The following is a 27,963-nucleotide window of genomic DNA, read 5'->3' on the forward strand; positions in this document are numbered from 1 at the left end:
GAAAGTTTATAAATGAGTTTGAGTAATTATTTATATCTGAACAAGTACTAAATCGTAATGACTAAATACTTCTCGGTTGAAAACCCCTGGATCTGCTACAATATGGCAGAATTATTATTCTCTTATTGCAGTCTTGTTTTAACCTACATTGTCATCCCTCTACTCAGCAAAGGAAGAAAACGGTCGGCTGTTTTGAGGGTTTGCAGGTTTCCCAAAGCTGACATGTATACGTTTTGGATGATACCATCCTTTTTCACTTAGACTTGGGTTCACCGGCTGAAAGCCACACAGACCGCAGACAGCAGAGGGCGCAAACGAGCCCAGCTCCGGGGCCAGATGTTGTTGTGCAGCCTGCCATTGGCGATGCAGCCTCGGGGCTGAGTGATCGTTCGGGTGAATATTATAATCCTCTTGGTTGCAGTAAAACTCTCTCTCAGTTGCCCCTTTCCGAAAGAAAGCTAGGAAACTACATTCGGACGGCGGCAGGATAGCAATGGCCATGTAAGGACGTGTGCAGATTGAAGACTGTGCCTTCCTGCCATGGATCGAAATGGACTTGGAATGTGATGTGAATTGCTTAGAAGGTGAGGACCACAAACAAGAGATGGGTATTAATTATTATTGCCCAAGTGATATAACATGTTTACTAGGAAGACAAATGTCGAGCAAACGAGTGGCGAAGGCATTTATGATGTAAGAGCTTACTTGCATTTCAACAACATGTAGTCTAATCTGGGCCTTGGAAGTTGTTCTTGGAGCAGATCATGACCGACAGTCAATAGCAATGCATACAATATTAATCCTAAATATGGAAAACAGTTCAAGCACATCAGTCTTGGAGTGTTGAAATAATCGTATTGACTCGTGTGGGTGTGCCGGAAGGATTCTAAATAAATATTTAATGAAATCAAATTGCCTACGAATGAAGTTTGATTTGGAAATTGCTTTAGGTTATAATGAATTTCAATCTACACCCTCAGGCTTTTTTCTATCCCCTTACAAACTATACATTATAAATGCCATTGAACGATTCTCAATCAAGCATGGTTCTGCCACTACATTGCCTATTTAGGGCCAACCAAGCATAGAAACACTATTAACAGACAGTTTTATGAATATTCTTTCAAAAACAGAACGGTGCAAAACTTGATATTTTTCGAATCTGATTTTTTTCATCTCTCATCTGTAGAGCCTTTTAACCACTGCGTCCATTATGTAGGAATATTGTGGTATGACCCATATTTAATTTGGTGCTAGTCAACTATCCTGTCACAATTGAGCCGTGATGGGCAATGGTTGATTTCACACCTGATCCCAACTAGACACAACTCTTTTTATAAACTTTATTACCCTGTTGGGATTACTTCTCCAAATTTCCAAGGGCTCTAGAAACCCTTTACCAAATATCGCCAATCTCTGATGGGACAGGGGCATTTTTTAATTATCATACAAAGGATTCTATAACATTTACCCGAAAACCATTTACCCGAAAGACATTTACCCGAAAACCATTTACCCGAATGTAACATATACCCGAATGCCAAATACCCGAATGCGACATTTGCCCGAACGCGACATTTACCCGAATGCGACACAATGCGACACATACCCGAATGCGACGTTTATCCGAGTATTTTATTACTCTGCATAAATTATGATTTTGTGAGTAAAGTTCATTTGTTTTGTTCAATGCAAAAAGTACATGTATTATTTTGTGTTGCGGCTCAGACAAATATTTTTAATGTCGAATTCCTCAAAAACACATTTTATTAAATTTTCTCTGAAATAATCCGCGATAGGAATTCACAGGGCAAACACCAGAACAAAAATAATCACTGCAGCTTGATATTTTTTGTGTTTTCTGTTGGCATTCCCTCTAGAGATTTACCCTTCTTTGATTCATATTCTGTTCATTCGATACGCAAAGAACAGTTTATGATTTAAAGAAAAGAAAAAACTCTATTTGTAGGCAGAATGGTCATTAGATCGAATCGATTAGAGAACAGCCCTCGGCAAATCAACATAACATTAGAAAAAAAACTTTGATAAAAAAGTTTGCAATTTGTTCACGATACAGAACATCCTGTTACTAAAAGAAGGGAAAATTCTTAGGTGTACATTTGGAACCCATCACTCAATCCTGTAAAAATGAAATTTAGAAGAACATCCTATGATCGAAAGAAGAAAAAAAACTCATATACAGTTAGTAGTTCGAACGGCAATAAAATATGCAGCAGTACAACTCGAAAGAACAGCTTTTGAAGAGAAGGAGGAAAAATCTCCGAAGGATAGGAATAGTTTGGTTACCAAACAACTTAGTGAGGTTAACACTATTTCTGTAAAAGAAACTCTACCAAATTACCCCTAATGCCACTGCCCGAAATCCATAACTCCGAACAGGCCTTTATCCCAAAATCCATTACCCCGAATGGGTCATTAGGGGAGACTGGGGAGACTTGATCCCTTTTTCTTAATTTACCTGAATCTTTAAGAAAAACACAAAACTAGATCCGATTTCCGTACAAAATGGCAGGTAAATAACTATTGCAAGTTAGTACACAACAGAAGGCCTTTAAATTATTGTTAAAGTTTTCAAAACTGTGTATTTATGAAGGCATGTCTTACGATGCATTTTTCAAAAATGGGTGACACTTGATCCCCCTCTGAGCACATGGTGTATTTAAAGGGAAAATAATTCCAGAGTCTTCCTATTCATTTTCTTTTCGAGTTTTCTTGTATTTTCGATGAATATGGAGTGTTTGAAATTGTAAGATTTCCTTAAATTTTTAGGGATATGCCGAATTTTCAAAATGGGGAGACTTGATCCCTCTTTTCTTGGTTTGTACTTATGTTATAATTTTCTGACACATTTTATCGTTGAATAGACTAGAATTCCAAGTAAATAGAGGCTTCCGAATAGAATTTTATTTTTCACATGTACAATGTGTGTGTAATCCTCGAGGGATCAAGTCTCCCCATGTCACTGTTGTGTATACTAAACTGAATTAATTAAAATGTGTTAACAATAGCCTTATTTGGATAAATAAGTTTGAAAGTATTTAATTCAAACTATGTGCTGTGAAATTTTGACACGATTCGGTTCAATTTTCACAAAGTTATTGAGATTTTTCGGAATCGCCTAAAAGATTTCTGAAGGACTGAAAACAAACCATCAGCCGTTAAAAAATAATGCAGTGTACAATCGAAATCACTTATAGCCAAAACATAGTCGTTTATCCAGCAGTAGTTTTGGAAAAATTATGCTAGAAGAAAAATGTTTTTGATTCCGAGCAAATATGGGGGGAACAAGTCTCCCCAGGGATCAAGTCTCCTCAGTCTCCCCTACCCCATTACAGGTAAAGAAATGAATAGTAAGCCCAGCATACTAACCGAGTGGTCATTAGGCCGAAATAATGATAGATCGATCGATTATCAGGCCTCGAAAGAACAGTCTACTCTAAAAAAAGAAAATATCTGATCAAGTTGCAAATTTGGCCACCATTCAGTTGTGTAAATCTTAACTTGAAAGAACAGCTTATTATTCAAAGAAGGATAAATCTTTCATGGAGTTAGATGTTCGCCTGCAAATAAACTATATAACATTCCAACTCGAAAAATAGTCTCTATTTTCAGTTTGATCGACCAACTCAGCTACAGTACTCAGTTGGACACTGCAAATTCAAAAGAACAGCCTATTTTAAAAAGAAGGCAAATATTAGAAGTAGTGAAGAATACTTGCAATATGGCTGCTAAATTGTGACCGAGTATATAAATGTATATAAGTAGCTCAAAGCAGCTTGTGTCGTTAAAATGTAATAGTTTGGTAATGAAAAAGACATTACATTCGAATGTTCAGTTTTGCTAAAAACAGTTTAATTTATCTCAAACTTCTTGATGACAGTTTAGCATTCATCCTCATTATAGATAGTAAAGTAAACATAGATCCGCGTGAGATGAATCCGTTGTATCCAAACGAACTGTCAAAATCTGTATTCAAACGAGCATGACATCATGATTTGGATAACACGAATGGAGCGCACGACGTCATATTCAATCGTCGCACTTTTGAAAATTACTACTTACACGTAATTTATATATTTTAGTCACCAGTGTCCGCGGATCTATGTTTACTCTACTATCTTTAATCCTCATGACTTTCGGCATGAACAATTTTTAGCCGAATGGCTCGATGTCTTTTCGGGCATTCTCACTTATCAGAAAGCTAGCCATTTGACAAGGTCTAGGACAAGAATTCGGTACCAAATGAAGTATAATGAAAACGAACTTCGTGGGGGTATGGTTATAAGATCGTCTATTTGAAAGAACATTCAACATTTAAAAGAAGGAATCATTTCAGGTTAAAATACTTATAGCTTTCAAAGAAATAGCTGTAACTTCGAAAGAACTTTCATAGCTTGAAATAAAAAGAATTCTCAAATAAAAACTTCAACAACTACATTGTAACAGCATTTTATAGTTTCAAAGAACAGCCAATAATAAAAAGAAGGGAGAATTAGCGCCAATAGCAAATGTTTAAGCATATTTTGAGAGAACTTAATTTTTTATTTCTTTTTATTAGGGAATTTTAACTTATGCTAATTCTTCCCTCTAAGTAAACCTTTCATGAATCACAAATCTTTCATGAATATTGACAAATCATATGGGGATCAAGTCCACGGTTTTTTTTTGCATTTTTCGGGTAAGTGTCGCGTTCGGGTAAATGTCGTATTCGGGTAAATGTCGCATTCGGGTAAATGTCGCATTCGGGTAAATGTCGCATTCGGGTAAATGACGTTCGGGTAAGTGTCATTCGGGTAAATGTGTTTCGGGTAAATTGTTTTCGGGTAAATGTTATAGAACCCATACAAAGTGGGCCGAAGGGTCTCAGATTTTCATGAAACTTTTTCCACAGGCAGGGCTAATGGATGTATGAACAAAATAAAATTGAGAAAAAAATTCAGTTTTTTTCTAAAAAAAGTTTTTGAAATGCACTTTTTTTTTTGTTTTTGAATTATAGCCAATTTTGTTGAAAAATGTCCAAATGTGCCATAAAAGCCTTTTCTTTGAAAAATCATTTTTTAAATGAAAATAAAAGCAAATTTTCTCAAAAATCAAAAAAAAAAAAAAAATAAGAAGTGGATAAAGTTTTCCACAAAATTTTCCATCGTTGAGAAAATTCATAAAGAAAAGCCTGGAAAACTATGTCCGAACTCGTGGAAAATTTTCAAAAAAATATTTTTGGGAATGTAATTTTATAAGCTTTGATCGCTGAAATTTTTGGAATGTACTCTTTTCTCGTTACTGAGTTATGGTCAATTATGTATGTGAAAATGACCGTGTAAGCCTATATTATATGGTAATTTTTCACAAAATTTGCCATAACTCAGGAACGAAAATTAAGTGCATTCCAAAAATTTCAGCGATCGAAGCTTATGGAACTACCTTCTCAAACATATTTTTTATAAATTTACCACAAGTTCGGACATAGTTTTTCCAGATTTTCTTTATGAATTTCCTCAACGGTGAAACATTTTATGGAAAACTTTTTCCATTTCCTGTTAAAATTGGCTTTCATTTTCATTAAAAAACTTTTTCTCTACGATGTTTCGTCCTTGAGTTATGATTTTTCAAAGAAAAGGCTTTTATGGCACATTTGGACATTTTTCAACAAAATTGGCCATAACTCAAAAACGAAAAAAATGCATTCCAAAAATTTCAGCTATAAAAGCTTATAAAATAACCTTTTCGAAAATATTTTTTCAAAAATTTTCCACAAGTTCGGGCATAGTTTTTCCGGCTTTTCTTTCCGAATTTTCTCAACTGTGGAAAATTTTGTGGGAAACTTTTTCCAGTTCTTATTTTTTTTTGGATTTCTGAGAAAATTTGCTTTTATTTTCTAAAAAAAACTTTGTTTCTACGATGCTTTGTTCTTGAGTTATGATTTTTCAAAGTAAGTAGTGTCAGGGGAAAACAAAAAATTTCCACCTGAGTTTTCCGGGAAAATAGGCGACCCTGAATTTTCCTCAATTTTATTTTGTTCATATATCCATGAGCCCTGCCTGTGCACGCTCAGAAACCCGTTCTGATAAACGTGAACAAACAAACGCAAATATGAGAACAAGCAAATATACACCGTGAACTGGAACTAGTTCCAGTTGTCAATATGGGCGTTCTGGAAAACGTGAAATCTAGTTCACGGTGTACATTTCTTATTGTTGTTATCGTTGCTATGCATAGTTCACGATTGTTCCCGTTGCCGTGATTAGGAGTTCACGTATATCGGAACGGATTTTTTTGCGTGTGGAAAGAGTTTCATGAAAATCTGAGACCCTTCGGCCCAAACCCGTACGGTAAAAAAAAAAACCCACAGCACTCCGCAGTTGCAGAGTAGATGCTCGGTAATTTCGTTTTCCGTTTGACAAAAACGACACATTTGGAGGATTGGATTTCTCCAATCTTACTTAGACGATATTTACTCGGGCAGTGGCTAGTCATCAGACCAGTAATAGGGCACCTCACTGTTTTGAATTTGTATGGGATTTTGACGTTTCTTGGCCTTGTTGTTTACAAGATTTCTGTAAGAGTGAAAGAGATGGAGAGGATTCCATGCAGTGCCCTATAACCCTGAGATCTCTTCTGTTTAGATTCAATAAGGACCTGGCTTTTTCTGCACTGCGTTTTATGATCCTTTTCGCTTGCTTGGATGTTTCCGTGGCATTCCAATTAGATTCTACCGTGGACATTTCCCAAGTTTTTAGTTTTATCCGAAAAGCACACTCAGGAACTCCACAAAAAGGTTCAGGGCCTACAAAGCTTTATGCCGCACCCTGTCTAGCGAGAATGTCGGCATTTTCATTCCCCAGTATTTCACAATGACCGGGCACCTAGAATAAAGTTACCTCGTTCCTACTGGCCAATTGCTTCAGAGAAATAATGCATTCCCACATTGATTGGATGGATTGGCAAGTGAAAGTTCTTTGCGCATTTAGAACCGCCTGACTGTCCAAAAAAATACAAATCTCGGCAAACCTATATATATTTTTTTTTTCAGACAAATATTGGCACACTCTAGAATGGCTTGAACTTCCGCTTGAAATACAGTGGGACTGCATCCCATCGGTATAGCTTTACTGATACCAGGGCCAAAAACACCAGCTTCAGTATTTTCTCCCATCTTGGACCCATCAGTATAAAATACAACAGAACCTGGACGTTGACTTGGCCCACCAGCATCCCAAACATACACAGATCGAAAAGAGAGTGTAAAATTCTGTGACATATGATGCACATGATTGGAGCGTGCGATATCACAGAAGTTTACATAACATATCATGTAAAAGTCATAAAATATCATGTAAACTTCCATTTTATGTTATGTATTTCAGCATGACTCTGTGTGTTTACATGACATATAACACAAATTTACATGATATATCATGTAAACCATCTTAACGATAAGTTTACCTGACGTATAAATCTCATTATTTTTATCTGTGTAGCGACATCACTTTGAAGGGAACATCATACTTGGTCTCCGAAATCATCCAATCTTCTACTGTTTTTATGCCCATGTTTAATTTGAAGTCATTGATGATCCTCAAATGTCCCCGTCTAGGACTTTATTGTAACGTATAAACTGCAGGGCACTTTTTGCCGCATGAATGTGATACATACATCATATTTATGTATTCGCTAGTCTGCAGACATCTTGAATTATTCCTTAGATTTCCTGAATAAATTCAATACTTAGTTTTTTTTATTGAAAAGTTGTAAATGAAATACCGAGGAACCATTGATAGATTTTGAAAAAAATATTTGTTGAAGACTTTGTTAGGAGAGTTTAAGGTAGAGTAGTCTTCAAGAAATCGCGTAAGAATTCATAAAGATATTACTGAAGAAAAATTGAAAAAAAAAATCAAATAAATATCTGTGTGAATTCTGGAAAGTTTTCAGCAGAAAAAATGCTAACAAATCCGAGTTGAACTTGTGATGAAATCTTGGATAAATATTTGAATCACACAAACATATTTTTCTGAAATATTGTTAACACATTTTAGCGGAATATATCCTAGAAAACTTGGGTAGTTGTACTATGTTGGAATTATTTCGGCAATGGCGTAGCTGGGAAATTGGAGAACCGATGCGGAACCAAATTTGTAGTCCAATGAAAATTACAGATGTACATAATTTACAATGATAAATTTATACATTTAACACTCGAATTATCGCGCTTTTGTATTTTGTACAGAACATTGAAAAAATCTCGATTTTTTGTATTCAGCATTAGCGTGATGCTGGTCGTGCACAGTGTTTTATTTTGCCGATTTCGTGCGCTTTTTTAATAACGTTTCAAGCGATGATTTTAGCGATATAGTTTATACGGAGAAGTTTCTACATTAGACAAGGCGCATCTTTTGATATAAAGAGTTGATTGACCAATCTTCCTATAAGTGAGATGCAAAAAATAGTTTTTCAAAAAATGCATATAGACATTTGATGTCTTCGGCAAAGTTGTGCAAAATGCAATTTTGAACAACTTTGTCAAAGACGCCATAATGCTGAATTTCATACTTTACGAGATATATTGCGTTGTATGTGCATGACCCCTAGAAATCATATATTTCATCATAACTTTTAAACGGTATTTTTTAGATTTTTTGCCTCTGCTACAAAGTTTTTTGGAATATAAAAATTGCGCAGAGAACAATTTCGAACAATGAAACAACTATATTTCTACTATATGAAAATGGCTTAAACTTTTGTATGTAAGTGTGTTCTTTATGTTACAAACAATTATCAAATATTGAAATTATTCAATAACTTCTTCATTTAACGAGATAGAAAGTGGCAATGTTCAGCAAAATTGTGTATTTTTATATGCTCAACAGAACATGCAAGTAATGTAAAAATTGTGGATTAAAAGTTATAATAAAAATCAATTTCTGAGTGATTTTTATATATGTTTTTTTTAAATTCGTTAAAATAATCATAGCTTTTTACCAAGATTTTCTCCAATTTTTTCATGTTCTAGAAAGTTGTTGAGCATACAAGAATACACAATTTTGCTGAACATTGTGACGTTCTATCTCTTTAAAGTAAGAAGTTATTGAATAATTTCAATATTTACCATGACACATAAAGAATACACTTGCATAAAAAAATTTAAGCCATTTTCATGTAGTAGAAATATAGTTGTTTGATTCGAAACTGTTCTCTGCGCCATTTTGCGCCGAAAAAAGTAACACAAGTTCAAAATTATCCTATAAAAATCAGTAATTTGTAAATAACTTTGTTATTTCAAAAGCTAGCGTTTTTCGATGTTCAGCAAAAACATGTATTTTTACATTCCAAACAACTTTGTAGAAGACGCAAAAAATCTAAAAAATACCGTTTAAAAGTTATGATGAAATATATGATTTCTAGGGGAGATGCACATACAACGTAATATATCTCGTAAAGTATCAGATTCAGCATTATGGCGTCTTTGACAAAGTTGTTCAAAATTGCATTTTGCATAACTTTGCCGAAGACATCAAACGTCTTTCTGCATTTTTTGAAAAAATATTTTTTGCATCTCACTTATAGGTGGATTGATCAATCAACTCTTTATGTAAAAAGATGCGCCTTGTCTAATGTAGAAACTTCTCCGAAGAAACTATATCGCTAAAATCATCGGTTGAAATGTTATTTAAAAAAAGCGCACGAAATCGTCAAAATAAAACACTGTGCAGTGGTGGCCAACTAACTGACGGAAGGATAAGCATTATTTTCTGCATTCCTTTATGAATTTCTTCGGAGATTCCTGCAAGGATACATCCTGGAGCGTAAGATTTTTTCTAAGAATTATGTCGACATTTTTTTAAACAATTTATTCAGGAATTGCACCAAGTAATCCTTTGGAAATTAGGTAAAGATTGCTTTATCGTTTCTTTTCAAGGATTTTTTTTTCTGAAATTCCTCGAAGAATTGCTTAAAAAATCACCGCAACGCTATTTTTTCAAGAAAAATTTCTGCAAGGATTCTTCAAGAAGTTTCTCTAAGCTTTTACTAAGAGATTCATTCTAGAATTCCTCCAGGAAATTTCCAAAGAATCCATTGAATATTTTTTGTTAATCTTCAAGAGTTCATACAGAAGTTCCTCAAAGAAAATTCACAGAGGAACTAGGAATTCTATAGAAATGCTTTCGGAAAATCCTTCTGGAATTTTTTCACCAAATTCTTTATTATCCATCAACTCTAGGAGTGTTTCCAAGGATTCCTCTAGGATTTTTTTGGTAGCATTCCTCTGGGAACCTTTTTATAAATTTCTATTGTAATTTTTGATAAGACTATTTGAAATTCTAACGAGAAACCTGTTGAATTTTTTTCAAAGAATATTTTAGTAGTTCATTCAGTAAGTTCTCTTACGGTTTCTCCAAAGATTCATTTAGAATTTATTAAAGTATTCTCTTAGAATTTTCTAAATTGATTTCATTCATTCATTCTTACAGATTTCCCCAGGTATTTTACAAATTAATTGGTACAAGAAATGTTTGGAAAACTCTTTCATGCAAGGGTTTATATAATCACTACCGTCGTACGGGGCTTCTTTATACACTTTTTCATGGTTTTTCAACTTTATGACATTATAACTCCCAGAGTTATGAATGAATTTCCATAATCTTTATACACAATAATCGTGAGTATGTTTTTAATATGTATGCAAAATTTGAGCTAAATCCATCAATAAACAAAAAAAGATGTTCATACACCAATCGGACACATCTCATATAGCACTGGATGAGGGCTACTTTGGATATTTTTAACTATAACAAAACTGCATATAAAATTCCGGGATTATTTAGAAAACTACATTGTACCAATACTGTAGCATACTATATCGTACATGATTTCAATAAATATATGCGTTTTTAGATGGTTCTGTACTATCTTTAGTATTATGAGCAGCAAGATATTGTAATTTAGAGAGCCTTAAAAAAGAGCCCATCAATCCTTTATTTAGATGAAAGGTCAATTACAATGTATAACGATTCAAATATTCGGTTGTATATGCTACGCACGGTGTCAAAATTTTGATTATTATCAAACTTTCATGTACCTCGGATTTTTCTTCATAGAATGTTAGAATTTCGGCTATAATGTATAAATGTAGAACTTGAAAATATTCTATCGGGGAAAATTTGAATTAGCTGAGTTTTTGGCTATTTTCCATACTAAAAATCAATAATTACTATTTTAGCCCAAATAACGTCCCATACAAAATGTATGGAAAAATTTTCGCCGATGAAATATTTTCTAGTTTTCCGATTATGAATATATAGCCCAAATACTAATCATTTTCGAAGAAAAATCCAAGGTACATGAATGTTCGATAATAATCGAAATTTTGACACCGTGCTACGTTGATACATTTTGAATGAATTGATCAACCCTTTGAAATTTATGAATTGTAGAAACTACGTATACCGTACCGAGCAAATGTTCTGATACGTTATGTATATTTTTTTGGTTTATTCGATGTTTTGTTCGCATCCTAACAAACAATAAAGGGTTTGTTTGAAAAACAATTTCAACCAAATAAAGGGTAAAATATTGCTTCATAATAGTCCCAAGGACATCCAATAGATTAGAACCATATTTTGTACCGCATTACGGTACTGCGAGATTTTTTTTGAAGATTCTTACACACATTCCTCCAAGAAATTCTATATGAATTTCTCCAGAGGATGCTTTGCATGTTAGCCAAAAAACACTTTAATAAGCCATTCAAGGATTCAGGAGCTCCTCGCTAAGATATTCAAATAAAAAAAAATAAACGGCTTTGTGATTTTTTTTGTAGGAAATTGTTTGTGAACTTCTCTGGTAATCACTTTAATTTTTGGAAATTCCTTAAGTCATTCTTTTTAGAGTTTCTTTGACCGTTTCGTTGTAAATTCTTGGATTTTTTTTCATGTTCGCAAGAGTGTTTCTAATAGAACTTCAAGAGTAGTAACAGACAGAATTCCGAAAGGAATTATCAATAGATATTTCTAGAAGAATTAACAAAGGAATTTTCTGAGGAATTATCGGAAAAGTTTTTGAAAAATTGCCACCATAATTTACAAACCAATTGACTAAGGAATTATCAAAGCATCTGTCGAATGAATTTTTAAAGGAACTATTGAAAAAAATAAAAAAAAAGTGATTTTCAGATACAGGGGAAAGACAAAATGATCGGGACAAGCAAAATTTTCACTTTTCCAAAAATGTTCAACTAGCTGTAACTTTTCGAAAAGTGCATCAATTATTCTCAAATTTTTACTGTGAGTGCATCAACTAGTTGTGCATCAGTGGTTCATTCAAATTTAAAAAAGATCGGGCCATTCTCCACGAAATTATAAAGATTCTTGAAAAAGGTAAAATTATCCGATAGCCAACTTTGAGTTGTTATATCTCCGGATTCAATGAACCGATTGAAATGAAATTTTGACTATTAATGACTTATATAATGAACTCCAGAAAACATTTGACTTAACTTGAAATTTTTACCAAGAGACAAAATTATAGCGATTTTAATTTTTTCACGATTTTTTAGTAAATTGGTCCAATTTTTATATGCATTCTATAACTTTTTCAATTTATTGGTGGCTATGTTGTTACTTTTCTTCAAAACACATTTATGTATTAGTCAATTAGAGGGAAATCAAATGAATTATTTGCATCTTGAATTTTGAAACGATGTTGATATTTTGGAAAATTTGGTGTTTTATTAGAAAAATAATCTAATCGTTATAATTTTCTTCCGTGTTAAAAATATTAAGTTAAGTCAATGGTTTTTCATAGCTCATTATATAAGTCATAAATGGTCAAAATTTCATTGCAATCGGTTCATTGAATCCGGAGATATAACTGCTCAAAGTTGGCTATCGGATAATTTTACCTTTTTCAAGAATCTTTATAACTTCGTGGAGAATGGCTCGATCTTTTCTAATTTTGGACCACTGATACACATCTAGTTGATGAACTTACAGTAAAAATTTGAGAATATTAGATGCACTTTTCGAAAAGTTACAGTTAGTTGAACACTTTTTGAAAAGTGAAAATTTTGCCTGTCCCGATCATTTTGTCTATCCCCTGTATATTGGCAAAGGGACCGACGATAAAACTTTCAATGAAAATGCTGATATCGCGTAGCAATTGCCCAATGAGTTTCAAAAAGTAATTATTGTCAAAAATCAAAACCTAAATCAATTTCGAAGTTTCCAGAAGAGTGTTAAAGCTACTCCCACAGTAATTTTCAGAGGATTTTTCAAACGAATTGTAAAAAAAAAAAAGCCAGCGAAAAGTTGCAGACGAATTTTTTTTAAAGAGATTTGCGTTGAAATAAAAATCTGAAGAACTTCGCAAAGCCATTGCTGAAGCATTGCCAAGAATTGATAAAGAAGTTTCCGATCTTACAAAAAGAACTAAAAATTTCATGAATAACAAAAATAAAAATATCCATCGTATAGAAATAACTCTAGAGAAAAATTGCAGAAGCCCTAAATGTTATATACGGACCAGTATTTGTCCAGTTCGCTCTGGATGAAAGTAATTGACAGCCCAATGCTTATTCTGTTAATTAGTGAAACGTTTCCAGAACAAAGAAAAATATAACTTTTATTGATGACTCACCTTAACGAATTATGCTGCACCAGCGTGCCGGTTTCGGCCGTGTGCTCCTGCAGGAATTGGTTCAGGTCCGTGCCGAATTTGTAGTCTAAAACGATACAAATGGGCTCGTCCTTCAGGCAGGCACCGATCAGTTTCGCCACGTTCGGGTCGTTCAGCCGGCTGAGCTGTTTGGCCTTCGCCCGGAACTCCTTCTTGACGTGCTCCGATGCGCCGGGGCGAAGCGTTGACACTGCGACCAGGTTCGAACTGTAGGAGAGAGGAAACAAAAGGAAAACTAAAATCAAACCTCCGCAAAATTGAAAAGTGCGATTTCACGTCAAATGCGACCGGCTCAAAAACTAATTGCTCACATGGATCTCGTTCTCTGTTTGCCTTGGGGCCATTTCCGAAGCGGAGGGGTCACATTGGGAATGTCATCCATATCAGGCTCCATTCGAAACCTACTCCAAAATTCAATTCACCGTTGTTCGGGGACCCACTAGGACAGGAGGAAGCAACCGTGCTTTATCGCAGAGCTTAATTTTCTATTCACTTTACCCTTGGCTCGGTGCATACTTTATTCTCCACACCCAACCAGACCCAATAGAATCCCCCAAAATTCAAACGCTGCCCTGGAGTACCATTCCGGCGGAATTCGTGCAGAATAGTGATGTAAAATGCATGTACCCTTTACAATATATGGCTCTTGGTGCCATCGTCTCAGTTCTCGACCAGCTTTCGGAGTGTCTCGTGTTTTGTCCTGCTGGCTGGTCTGGCACCGGCGTTGCTGCCGCCGCCGGTCATGCATAGTAAGAGACCTGTCGGCTATTGCTCCGGTGGTGTCGTCGTTCTGTGCCTCGATAGAGTGCGAAACACTGGTATGGGACTCTGTGCGAGTACAATGGATTTTTTTTCCAGAGGCGAATTCAGATGCAATATTTGTTTTATTCCTGTACAGTCATAGCACAATCATGGGTTACTCACAATTATGGGCCATTTCCATTTGATTAACATGGTGAACTGACTGACTTATAATTGTGACAGACTGACCCAGAATTGTGCAATGACTGTATTTTGTTGGAAAATATGTGGAGATTTTTTTTTCTTTCCTGGCGTGGTAGATTCGTGAGATTCCAAAATGAGAAAAAAAAACTATAATAATTTAAACTCAGATAGTAGCGGTAAAGGTGAGGTTTACTCTTTCGCGTTAGGTGGGTTTGTTGAGACTCAGTCTCTCCGTAAAACCCTACAGCCGAGAGACCTTAGTGTGAACTGGAAGCATTAAGCGTGTAAGTGTCTTTTGTGAAAGTTAAATATGGCGGCCAAGCAAGACCATGGTAAGCACATGGCAACTGTGAGCCGGAGTTTACCAAGCCAGATACCTTCGCTTTCGTGTGTAGCCCGAAGGTTACGCTGAACGCGATCCTTTTATATAATGAGATTATCTGCTGATCAGATACCCAAGAGGTGGTTCCCCGGGTTATGTGGGTTTCCACCCACTAAAGACTCATTCTTTCTTGCTTACCGAGTCGGTTTTCTCGGTAGGGCGATGGAAGTGCGAGTGAAAAATCCGGGTTCAGAATCGCGCTACAATAATCGTAGATCAGTCGGTTTCCACGGTAGGGCGATGGAAACGCGAGCACGAAATCCGGGATCAGTGGTCATCGTGATCAAATAAATCATAATCGTGATGAAGACCGCGACGTGTATTTCCATATAACTAGTGGATCATATCACCTAATAGAAGTGGCTCCTAGATCCACACCTTACCCTACCCTACTAACCACCATTCCTTCCCGTGACAACTGTGGGGATGCTGTGGATTCCACGGTTTCTAGTAGCAACGGTTGTCGAACTAACATTCCTTCCCTTTCCTGATGACCGTAAGGACGTGGCCAGCGCCGTTATTGACTTTAAATAGCTGAACTCTCGAATTGTGCACATTGAGAATGGTTAGCTAGTCCCAAGCTTTCACATTCATTGGCTCTCTGTGCAACTTCGATTGTTCTGGTCAATCACGGAGTAGCAACTACGATGTGTACGGTTATCTTTGCTTTTGCTTTGCTTTTTTACTAAAGACTCATTCTTTCTTGCTTACCTTCGTGGTATGCCGGTTAGAGATGACTTCGGAAGGGGGGGGGGGGTCGTACATGAGTACTCTCTATTGGTTAGCGTTCCACCAGCTACCGCCTTGAGTTGTCCTCTCTCCTCTGGCAGCTTGTTGCCTGGCTAGTACCACCTAGTACTATAGACTACCCGATGGTCTCCTACGTACTCGATTATTGCTCCACAAACCGTGGACATTCAAAGAGCACATGCTCCGCGATGTCTTCGCAGTTTGCACATTCCGGACATGCGGAGGAGCCTGCATGTCCGAATATGTGCAGATACCACCTACAGCACCCATGGTCTGACAGAAATTGTGTCAAGTGAAAGTTCACCTCGCCATGGGGCCTGCTCGTCCATTTGGACACGCTCGATATGAGCCTGTGTGTCCATCTTATTGGAGAAATCCCATTCCCTCTGCCACTTCAACATACATGTAGATACATGTAGATGATGTTATGGCGATCCGTCTCGCGCCCTTATGCCAAGTCGCTCGAAGCACTCTTCGCTCTTTACCACCACTGCACTGGTGCTTTGGGCATATTACGACAAACAATCACAGAAGCGTGAAAGGCAGCCGTCAGGCAAGGAGCTACCAGCAAGGTGGCGCTTACAAGGCCAGGTTTACTACCTACCCCTAAACTGAAGGGCAATAGTGCCAACAAGCTAGACCCCGGGCAAGCGCCCCAGAAAGCTGGTAAGCGTGGACCTGAAAAGGCCGACTCGTCTTAGGGGGATCACTCCTTGGACCCAAGTGGATAGAAAAAAGAGGAAGTAAAAGTCGAAGGGACATAAGAACTGGGACGCCAAACCAAGGAAAGTTGGAGGGCAGGTGCCAAGGGCGAAAAGGGTGACGTGCTCCTCATCAAAATAGACGAGATCACTGACATGGAAGAGCTCGTTGTGGCACTTTGGCAAAATGCAAGGTGCAAGTTCAACTACTGAAAAGTCGCAGTCGCGAACGAAGCTCAAGCACGGTGCTCCATTTACCGTTATTATAAAATAAAATATACCATCAAAACCTGAAACGCCATTCTCTTTATTTATCTATCCTACACCTCTGGGCAAATTTTTAAAATCATCGTTGGGCGAAATTTTGAGTTACGCCCTTTTAAAGGGCCTAACCTCTAAAAAAACGTGTTTTCTATAGAATAACACCACATTTCATAACAGAATCATGAATTAAAGGCATCAATAACAAAAAATATCATGAATAATATTGAAATTTGGTAGTATGCATCCATATAAATATCGGTGAAGTGCATTTTCTATCAAAATTGGTCATTACGTCAATATACGGTAGGTGTTATTAGGACCTATAGAAAATAAACATTGCATCGGTGTAACAATTCAATTGAAAGTATATTGTGTTGTGATTCCATATGTCTATAGATGTTCGTATTACTCTCAGTCAAGGCGATAGTATTCAAATGCATCCAGCACCAACATTTCAAAAGGACGTAACTGATCTTCAACACAATATCTTCTCCCATAGCTGTGTAGATCGTAGATCTTTCCCAGGATACCAACAACCACTATCGGAAAGAATTGCATTTTCTCCGTCCAGTAGTGGTTGTACATTGCGTCGGAGATATAGAAGTTTGGTTTCGGTAAGCAGTTTCGACTTTTTGAAATGTTAGCACCGATTGAGTTTAGATAAGGGCGAAAGTAACATGATCGATTTCTTTTCATCAACTCTCTCTTCTGCACATTAAAGTGACAAGATGCAAATTCAATCGATTTTTCTCACACTTAGACGCTAGATTGCATCGCAATTTAGCGATTTATGACCAAAAAGTGCAACCATACTTACATCTTGTCACTTTAATTTGAAGAAGAGAGAGTCGATGAAGAGAACTCGCTCATGTTACTTTCGCCCTTATTTAACCCGGGAGCGGTCGCGTCGTGTACTGAGTAGACGCACCATGAAAAATGCAAGCTTGTGATACACAGTGTGAACCTTGTGCCGTTGTAGGTAGTCGAAGACGTGACTGCTCGAAGGTTGAACTCAATCTAGATTATACTAACATTTGAAAAGTGCGTAACAACCATTGCAAATTTCTCCTTCTTCAAATCCTGATGAGCGTATTTCCCATTATTCACGTAAACTCTAACCAGTAACAGGTAGAGCAGTCTCCCATCTATCTGATAACAGGATAAATTTACATGAATGAATTGAAACACGCCTAAGAGAGACGGAAGAAGTTGAGGCGTTCAACGGTTGTTCCGCCCTTTTCACATGGTGGTCTAGAGAGCGTACACTCTCTACACAGGGACAAAAGGTTTTACCTTCATATTTTGAAAGAAGAAAAAAATTCACCCTGCAAATTATGCTTGATTTTTGTTGCCTGTTCCGACTTTTTGTCTTTTGTCCTTTCCATGTTTTGGTTTCTATTCTTATACAGGCCCGGATTAAGGATTGTGGGGGCCCGGGGCCAGAGCGGATGTGGAGGCCCCTCGGAGGTACAAAAGCCAAGAGCAAATAAGCTTTTCTTTGTTTTTGTTGATGTTTAGCAAGCAAAAAGGTTTTTGTGGGGGCCCCTAAAATGTGGGGGGCCGGAGCCCTGCCCCCCTGCCCCCACCTGAGATCCGGCACTGCTTATAACTTATGTTTTGCACACAGACATATATTTTTCTTGTTTAATTTATTGTTGCCCATAGTTTTGACTATTGTTTTCAAAGCAGATTTGCTGTGTAGAGAGTGTACGCTCTTAATATATCGGTGCTAACATTTCAAAAGGGCAAAACTGCTAGCCGAAACCAAACCTTTATCTTTCCGACGCTATGTACAACCACTACTGGACGGAGAAAATGCAATTCGTTCCGATAGTGATTGTTGGTGTCCTGGGAAAGATGAGATACGATCTACACAGCTATGGGAGAAGATATTGTGTTGAAAATTGATTACGTCCTTTTGAAATGTTGGTGCTGGATGCATTTGAATACTATCGCCTTGACTGAGAGTAATACGAACATCTATAGACATATGGAATCACAACACAATATACTTTCAATTGAATTGTTACACCGATGCAATGTTTATTTTCTATAGGCCCTAATAACACCTACCGTATATTGACGTAATGACCAATTTTGATAGAAAATGCACTTCACCGATATTTATATGGATGCATTCTACCAAATTTCAATATTATTCATGATATTTTTTGTTATTGATGCCTTTAATTCATGATTCTGTTATGAAATGTGGTGTTATTCTATAGAAAACACGTTTTTTAGAGGTTAGGCCCTTTAAAAGGGCGTAACTCAAAATTTCGCCCAACGATGATTTTAAAAATTTGCCCAGAGGTGTAGGATAGATAAATAAAGAGAATGGCGTTTCAGGTTTTGATGGTATATTTTATTTTATAATAACGGTAAATGGAGCACCGTGTCAAGGTGATCTTTGCGGTATGTGAATTTGACATACATAAAACACAGGAGCTTTGGTTCAGGCGTCTTCAATCGGGACATAAGTCATGGGACTGAAATCACCCTGACTTTGTATGCGATGTGGAGGTGAAGCCCATAACGCGCAATTCTGCACAAACCCTCCCAATTTTTTGATTTGTTCTGGGAAAACCGCGATCAGTAAGCACTCGACGGGTGGCCCAAGGTGCCCAGCCTTTATAAGAGCCACAGCTGACAAGCCAAAGTGCAGGTAATGCAGTTGAACCTGACCCACTGTAGTGGCAGTGGCTGAGTGTGGAACAGGTATTGCCATCATAGCGAATCCTTAACGAATACCCGCGATTAATGGCAACTGAATCGCAAATGGGATCAAAATGGCGACGATGTGGATATCGAGGAAATATCCAGTCCAGGACTTGGTGTCAACACCTTACGAGGGCTTTGTGGTCGGCATGGTTAACAGCTAGGTTAACAGGGTCTTCTTTGTAGCCGCTTTGCAAGTCCAATCTTGGAAGTGGATCCAAGCTAATGAGAACCTGCGCCACTTCTTTGTAAGGGTTAGGCGACGGACGCCGCGAGCACGTACAGATGAGAATTGAAATTAACGACAAGTTGCGTTCGCGACTGCCAAAGTCGCGCTCAAGACTGAGATACTTAAGGGCAAGCCAAAAGGCCTGCTATGAGGGAATGCTGTAGAGTGCCTCTACGAACGCATGGAATTATGCCTACGGGGTCGTAATAGCCAAGACAAGAGCAGTAATGCTTCAGTCTGACATGTGGTCGAAATATTATGCTGAGAACTGAATGTTGATCTGTAAAAATGTCTTGTACTTTCACGCACGAAGTTTGCGAAGAGCACCCAAGCTATCCAGTTTTAAGCGTGATGGTGAAAAAAGTTGGCTTGGCAGTTTCAAAGATCCAATCACCATAGGCGAAACTACGATTTTTTGACAAGGGGTGCACTACAAACAAATATTCATTAGTTCATGCATTCATCATTCATCGCCCCATATCTTACAGCAACGTATCAAAATTCTAAGGGGTGCCTGGCAACTCCGGCTCCCCCGGTAGTTTCGCCTATGCCAATCACAGACAAACAGACGTAACACTTGCAAAATTTCCATCAAACACGCTTTTAACGATCATTTTGAATCTTCCTAGTTGTGGCTTTCACAACCAGAGGCGCGCGTTTTTCGTAGAGTTTAACGGTTTACACTAGAAAAGGCGCTATTGTACAGTGTTTCGTGAAACATTTCCACCAGGTAGTGTGAACACAGCACTAAACGTTTCTTAGCCTTGAAACAACGACTAGAAGCCCATCCAAAGCTGAAGATTCAATACTATCATTTTACCGTGAGTATGCGAATATTGGTCATTTGAAGCAGCAGGATAGCTAAGGTTCTGATTTTTCCATCCACTTTCTTCCGTGTTACTCAGGGTTGAAGCCAGACAGTATCAAGAACGAAATGCGAGTAGTTTCCGACACATCTGCGACAAAACTTCCACAGGTGTCTCGCTCTACGATGCCTTGATGGTTGTGCCTGTCGATCTGAACGATTTTCTGGCTGACGTGGAGAAAATGTACTGGAGGATCCAAGTTTCATAGTCAACTCAATGGCTCCAGTGAATAATGTGGAGGGATTCTCCAAACGATCCTAACCGCATTTATCAGTTACCTATAGCCACATACGGTACAGCATACGGTACGTACTTGGTGACCAAGCGCCTGCAACAGCTAGCAGAACTTGATGCCGAAAAGTATCCAGCTGCGTCGAAGGCGTTGAAAGACGATTACTGTCGATGATATGTTGAGCGGAGCCGATAGAATTGAAGCCGCTTTGGGGCTGTCCATTAATAACGTTTATGGGGGAAGGGGGGGCTTGAGAAATCTTACGCGCCATACAAAAATATTTGGGTTCTCATACAAAAAATCTTACAAGGGGGGGTGGGGGTGTCGAAAAATCGTAAAATTTCCCTTACGTAATTAATGGACAGCCCCTTTGCAGCTACCCAGTGCAATGCTCGATCTTTTATCCTCCGGTGATTTTACTTTGCGGAAGTAAAACACTTATTCCAGTGCGCTTCTACCAGAGAACTTCGTCGACCGTTATCGGGAGCTTGAGATAGACTCTGCGAACACACCAGTATGGAAATCCGAGGCACCCATCACTAAACGAATTGTGCTTGAGGACGAAAGTTATTGCGATGCATTGCTGACTCCTTACTTACCTTATCGGTCAGATTAAGGCCTGAGTGTCCTCTGCTGTACGTCCCCAGTCTACTCGGTCAATGACTGTGTGTCTCCAGTTCAGCACTCTGTGATAGGTTCGCAGAACCATTTAAGTCGGTTTGCTATTCAACATCCTGATGACGCGACCCGCCCACCGTAGCCTCCCGATTTTCGCGGTATGGACGATGGCTGGTTCTCTCAGCAGCTGATGCAATTCGTGGTTCATTCACCTTCTCCAAGTTTCGCCTTCCATCTGCACTCCGTCGTAGATGGTAAGCAACACCTTCCGTTTGAAAACTCCTCTGCACGTAGAGTCAATGTTTCGTGCCCATAGGGGACTACCGATACAATCAGCGTTTTGAAGATACTTAACTTCGTATGATGGCGAACTTTGTTCGATCGTAGAGTTTAAAAAAAAAACTAGTCTTCTTTTTACAATGCGTCTCTGAATTTCTCTGCTGGTATCCTTGTTGGCGGTAATCAGTGAGCCCAAGTACACGAACTCTTCAACCGCCTCGATTTCATCATCGTCGATAGAAATTCGGGGCGGCGGACGCAGTAATTTTTCCCTAGAGCCCTTTGCTATCATGAACTTTGTCTTTGACACAATGACTAATCCGATTCGCCTGGCTGCATTCTTCAGTCGAATGTACATTTCCGCCATCGTCTCAAATTTGCGAGCTATAATATCAATAGCATCAGCGAAACCAAGCAGCTGAGCGGGCTTCGTGAAAATCGTTCCACTCGTGCTTATCCCCGCTCTCCTTATTACACCCTCTAAAGCGATGTTAAACAGCAAGCACGAAAGACCATGACCTTGCCGTAACCCTCTACGAGATTCGGAGGGACTCGAGAGTGTCCCTGATACTCGAATTACGCACATCACTCGATCCATCGTCGTCTTGATCAATTGTACCAGTTTATCCCTGAATCCGTATTCGTGCATAATCTGCCATAGCTCGTCTCGATCAATTGTATCATACACCGATTAAAAATCGATGAACAAGTGATATGTGGGCACGTTGTATTCGCAGCATTTCTGCAACACATGGCGGATAGCGAACATCTGACCCATGAATCCAGTCTGATATGGCCCCACGAACTCTCTTGCAATCGGTGATAAGCGGCGGCATAAAATTTGAGAGAGTATTTGTAAAAACCGAGTGTCGCGTACGCCTTCGCGGTCGTTGCTGCTGTATGCTGGGCAATATTCAGTTTACTGTCGAGAAGAACTCCAAGGTCTTTTATGGTACTGACCCTGGTGATACTGGTTGATGACATTTTATAATCGAAAAGATCTGTGCTTGTTTTCCGACTAAATGTGATGACGTTGGATTTACAGACATTCACTTCCATACCATTCAGCTTGCATCAGCTCGATAGGACATCAATATCGGCTTGAATGGCACATCATTCAACCAGCAATGCGATTACACGAAAGAACTTCAGGTCGTCTGCGAACATCAGCTTCGGAGATTTAATAATTTCGCATAGGTCGTTGACAAACAGCACAAACAAAAGAGGGCCCAAATGACTTCCTTGAGGCACACCGGAAGTTATTTCGAAAGCGGCCGACCTCGTACCACCGATGCGCACATGGGCATTGCGTTCTGTGAGGTAGGAAAGTATCCAGCTTGAACCGCTAGAGATTCCTGTAGAAGTTTCTTCAGGGTTTCATACAGCAGTTCTGGCAGAAATTAGTCCAGAATTTTCTTCATGGATTTCTTCAGGAGTTTCTTTCAGGCTACTCCTAGGATTCCTTCTTAGATTCCTCCATAAAATTATTCGGGGATTCCTTAGTGTAAATAGTGTGACTTTATTATCAAGTTTGATTGTTTCTGTAGATTCTAAGAAAACAAAACAAAATGCTGTAGCAAAATCAATATTTAATTGTCCTTCATTTGCAATGGAGTAATGCAATATTCATTACACTAAGGATAGCGGTAATGTCTCAATATGCCTTTCTAATTGTAAATATGTGTTATCCCTAACCTCAAAACAGCCACGAGTTCTTCGGCTTCCCAAACTAATATAGTATTAAAGCAGTTAAAAATTTGAAAAATGTAAATTACTTAAAATCAAAAATGTACAAATCGTTTCGGCTCGTTTATGCCCATCTCAACAAACATTTTAGCTGTGGCGTGGAACAAAAATAACTCTTGAGCAAACTTTAGTATAAGAAACTGTCTAATCATGCAGTGACGGACCCGAACAGAAACAGAAAAGGTATTCATTCTAACGTAATAGATTATGTCATCAATGGTCATGAAAAAGCTCAGACTACAAATTCTAGAGCGTAATGACAACTTCTTTGCTTTGCCAATGTTGAAATTATAGTCAAATTTTGGCCACGCCGATTGACGCCGCCGCCGCCGAAAGCTGCCACCGGCGTGACGCCGATGACGCCGCCGCCGCCGGTCAAAAATGGCCCTCACGCCGCCGCCGAGCAAAATATAGTCGGCGCACAGGTCTACTCCTCACGTACGACCAAAAAGATTGCGGATCGTGCTTGATGTTTTCCTCCGTGCGTCGAATGTAGCAGCTAAAGCATCATGCAAGCAAAGAGTTATATTCGCTCTCTAAGCAACGCAGTTCAACTTTACGCTGTTCATTCTTCGATCGGAAATAACGTTTTCGGGACTTGCGAAGACGATTACGTAAACGTCGAAGTTCGTTATTACACCAGGGCTGCCTTCTCGTCACGCCACGCCAGCATTGCTTCAACGGGACAGCCTCCCTCAGAATATCATACACACGATCATAGAACACAGAAACTGCTTCGTCTATGGGGTTGTCCATTTATTACGTAAGGGAATTTTCACGATTTTTCGACACCCCCTCCCCCCCCTTATAAGATTTTTTGTATGAGGACTCAAATATTTTTGTAGGGCGCGTAAGATTTTTCAAACCCCCCCTCCCCCCATAATCCCTTACGTAAATAATGGACAGCCCCTATGCTGCATCCATTTAAGCATCCGCCCCAATCAACAGCCCTTATCCTTTCGTTAATCGTTGCGAAGTCACATTCATTTAAATCAAAATCGAAAGGATCCGAGACGTCCGACGCATTTGGCTTAATGGTTTCGAGTTTCAGTACAAAGGGGCTGTGATGAGCGTCAATTTTTAACAGCGGAATAGGGAGTTCCAACAACTCGATACACTTATCATCATTGACGAAAGCCAACTCAACAAGTCTCCGGTTTACATTAGTCAAATTGTTAATTTGATGTAGGGTAAGAAATCAAACTTTGAACTAGTCAAATTGTAATCTTAATTTGAACCATTTCGAAATTCATTAAAACGACGAACTTTTTAGGCAAATACTGTCCCGAAAAAGATGTTGAATAGCTTTCCGTAATATAACCTGATAACATGGACCTTAAAAGCATTGAAAAAAGCGTTTTTGTCATGGAAAACAGGCAATTGAAAAATCAATGTGATTTCATCCATTTCCCCTCATAGAAAGCACATTTTTGGTGCACTCGTACAGCTCATGCATTGTTTCACACGCAATATGTGAACACGTCAAATGAAAGCTTATTTATCGTAGAATCGATCAACCGAATAATATTCCACATTATTTGTCATAAAATTATCAATTCAAGAAATTCTTACTTGGAGAATGTTATCTTAAGTTGAACCATTTGTAATCTAAATTTGAACTAGTAAACGGGGAGCGAGCTTCCAGTGTTGGCCTGCAGACTGCGCTAGTGGTTGTTTTGTTTACTCTTGGGGGATGAAAAATTCCAAATTTAGTTTCCAAGTTCCTGAAGGTTTTAGAACATTCTTAGTCGAAATTCCACTGCCTAATGAAAAATAGTTATGGGAATTAGCAGATCCATGTGTTTTTCTATTGTTCAGCACGAAATTGGCTGTTGTGGGAGATGCTCGAGTTGCTGCCGTCAATAGTTCAAATTAAGATTAAAATTGGTTCAAATTATGATTACGATGGTTCAAATTAAGATTAAAATCATTGTTGACGAATAAACGAATTTTTCAATGAAATTCAGTGCAAGTACAAACTTTTTACTACTTAACAGAAAGCTTATACCCGTGGCTTTCATGTACAAACGATTTTGCCGTAGTAAATTATTTCCAGGTGGGACAAAAAATCTGGATAATAATATCTGAAGTGAAAAGTTGTTGATTTGGGAATGACTGCTTGAGACATGAAAGTGAATATAGATGACAGATGGTAGATAGTGTTTCGCTTCGATTGACTGCTTACTAATAGTTGTGAATTAGAGTAGTGGTAAGGCTGTAGATTGAAACGGTGAAGGTCCTGGTATCAAATCTGGGTGTGGCACAAACTATTTTTCTTATTTTTGTTTTTAAATCAAAACATTTTCAACAACAAATCGAAGCGATGTTCCATTATAACTAAAGAGGCATTGGATGCTCCTTTCCAAGTGATATTCAAATGATAACGAATTGATAGGCAAGTAGTGCGAATTCAAGTGCCAATCCCTGCGTATCAGCGTGCTGAATTTTTACCGTGTGGTAGATAGATCACGCATATAAACAGTGGAAAAGATGGTAGATCAACCCGCACGACGACTTCTTCTAGGCTATCACAATCGGGAATGGTGATAGGTACACTACGTAATCCGTTTCTCACACCAATTGAAACTCCTCCACCACGCTGAAAGATACTGGTATTGACATTTCTATCGCAGCGGTAGATTGTGTAGTTGTGCGTGAGCTCCGAGTTTACGATGTCGTTCTTGAGCCAGGTTTCCGCAAAAGCAATAACATCGCAGTCACTTTCGGATAACGCCAGAATCACGTCATTTGTTTTCGTTCGAAGACCACGTTCATTTTGATAGTACAGAGTGAAAGTGTCTTCTAGGGTTTTTGGATGATTCACGCTAGATGTCGGGTGCTGACTGTTAAGTAGCTCAGTTTCGGAGCATTCATTGATTGGATCGGTGCTACTAAGTGATGATCGGTGGTTATTGTGAATAGTTGTCCTTTGGTGATGGTTGGAAGCGAAACGTAGAGCGATTGAAATCGAATTGGCGGTTGAAGAGCGATTGAAATCGAATTGGCGGTTCAACTGCAGGTCCAGCCCAACTTTAAAAGAAACAAACGTAAGCTCATCGAGTGCTTTCCCTTTTGGCACTACCTTGACGAAATCCACAGGTTTGTCTTGTCAGTATTGAGATTCTTTTTGATCAGTTTCTCTATTTGTTGTGTGGTCGCTTGTGGGTCGAAACCGGAGAGATACAGCCAGAATTTTTCTTCCTTTTGAGTAGCTAATGGAATAGATTCGTCCGGGGCAATTTCTCTAGTATCAACGGATGCTTTTTCGTTGTGCGGTGGTTCATCCATCAGAAGTCTTGGACGTTTTCTCGGCGGCACTTGGCGGTGTTTTGTGCAATTTCCGACCTCAACTCATCGAGTGCTTTAGAGTATTCATCGGTCATCAAGCTGATCACACTATTAGTGGATATAATAGCCAGACGAAAATTGGCGTTTGACATCATTTTCGAACAGGCTTGACACATCCTGTTACCGTTGAGAAACGCTAACTTTATTTGTTAGTTCTTAAGAATAAATTTGTTAAATGGTTAGTATTTGGTAGTAGTTAGTTTGATAATTTGAGTAAAATTGTTAGTAAATTGATGTTTTGTTAATTGTATTTTGTTAGTAAATTGTACGTTAGTAAAGATTGTAAAAGATTAAATAAAATTCAGAACAATATTTGTTACTATACACCTTCACCCTACACTGAACAGACCTAACACAACACATACACCAAATGAGTCAAAAAGGGGAAGAGCTGCCATGACACAATCCACGTCAAAAAGGGAAATTAAAAGGGAAAATGGGAAGAAGGCAAGAGGGACAGGCTACTGGGTCGAACCAAGCGAAGAGCAAAGTCTTTCCGTTGTGACCTCTCGAGGCAAATAGTTCGTCTTAGCGCCAAATTCGGTACAGTCAAATTAACCGTTGGAAATATCCACGTTAGAAAGTCAATCGGAAAGTTGAATTTTGATTCGAGTGAAGTGATTATTGAATCAGGTATGAACCACTAAATAATTAGCTGGTGATTCCGTCAACGTTACGCCCAGTAGCCCTGTGAGAACCTCGCCTATAACCCCACTTTCTCAGGACCCATTATTATAGGCCTATTCAGCCTGGTAGTGGCCACCCGTGGTCTGTGACCGCCTGTGAGGCATCCCGTCCGCCATCAAGGAGGCCCGAACAACGCCCTTCCGTTCGGTTAGTGGCCCTCCCGGACAGCCCGAAGTTCCGTCTGGCGTTGAGGACCCTCTGACGCCCAGAAAGCCCCGTAAACGCCCGAAGTCCTCGGAATTCTCCGTTGAGACCCCTGGACATTAGCCACCACGCCACCCCGGTGGTCAGATCAAGCGCGAAGGTTGTGCCGCGCACCCCGTCATCCCGTCCAAGCCCGTTGGTCCACCGAACGCCCAGGATACCCGCAGGAAACCACCCCAGTGCTCCACTTCCGGCCGGCCGCAACGTTCCACACTCCACACAGACACTGCACACACACAGTAAGTCGAAAATAAAAAGTGAAAAGCAAAATAGTGTTTCACTTGGGTTCTTGACCAGCGAAA

The 27,963-nt window shown here is 38.7% G+C and overlaps 1 protein-coding gene across 2 annotated transcripts in view; it reads right to left on the reverse strand.

Moving 5' to 3' along the window:
* Positions 1-27,963, reverse strand: part of LOC109427861 (discoidin domain-containing receptor 2) — a 961,146-nt gene that overhangs the window by 101,041 nt on the left and 832,142 nt on the right. For both annotated transcript variants that reach the window (XM_062851500.1, XM_062851499.1), the window contains exon 13: positions 13,654-13,899. In XM_062851500.1, the coding sequence (XP_062707484.1) occupies positions 13,654-13,899 (246 nt within the window). The remainder of the gene's footprint in view (positions 1-13,653; positions 13,900-27,963) is intronic.

The sequence above is a fragment of the Aedes albopictus genome, chromosome 2 (assembly GCF_035046485.1).
Source record: "Aedes albopictus strain Foshan chromosome 2, AalbF5, whole genome shotgun sequence".
Taxonomy (NCBI): domain Eukaryota; kingdom Metazoa; phylum Arthropoda; class Insecta; order Diptera; family Culicidae; genus Aedes; species Aedes albopictus.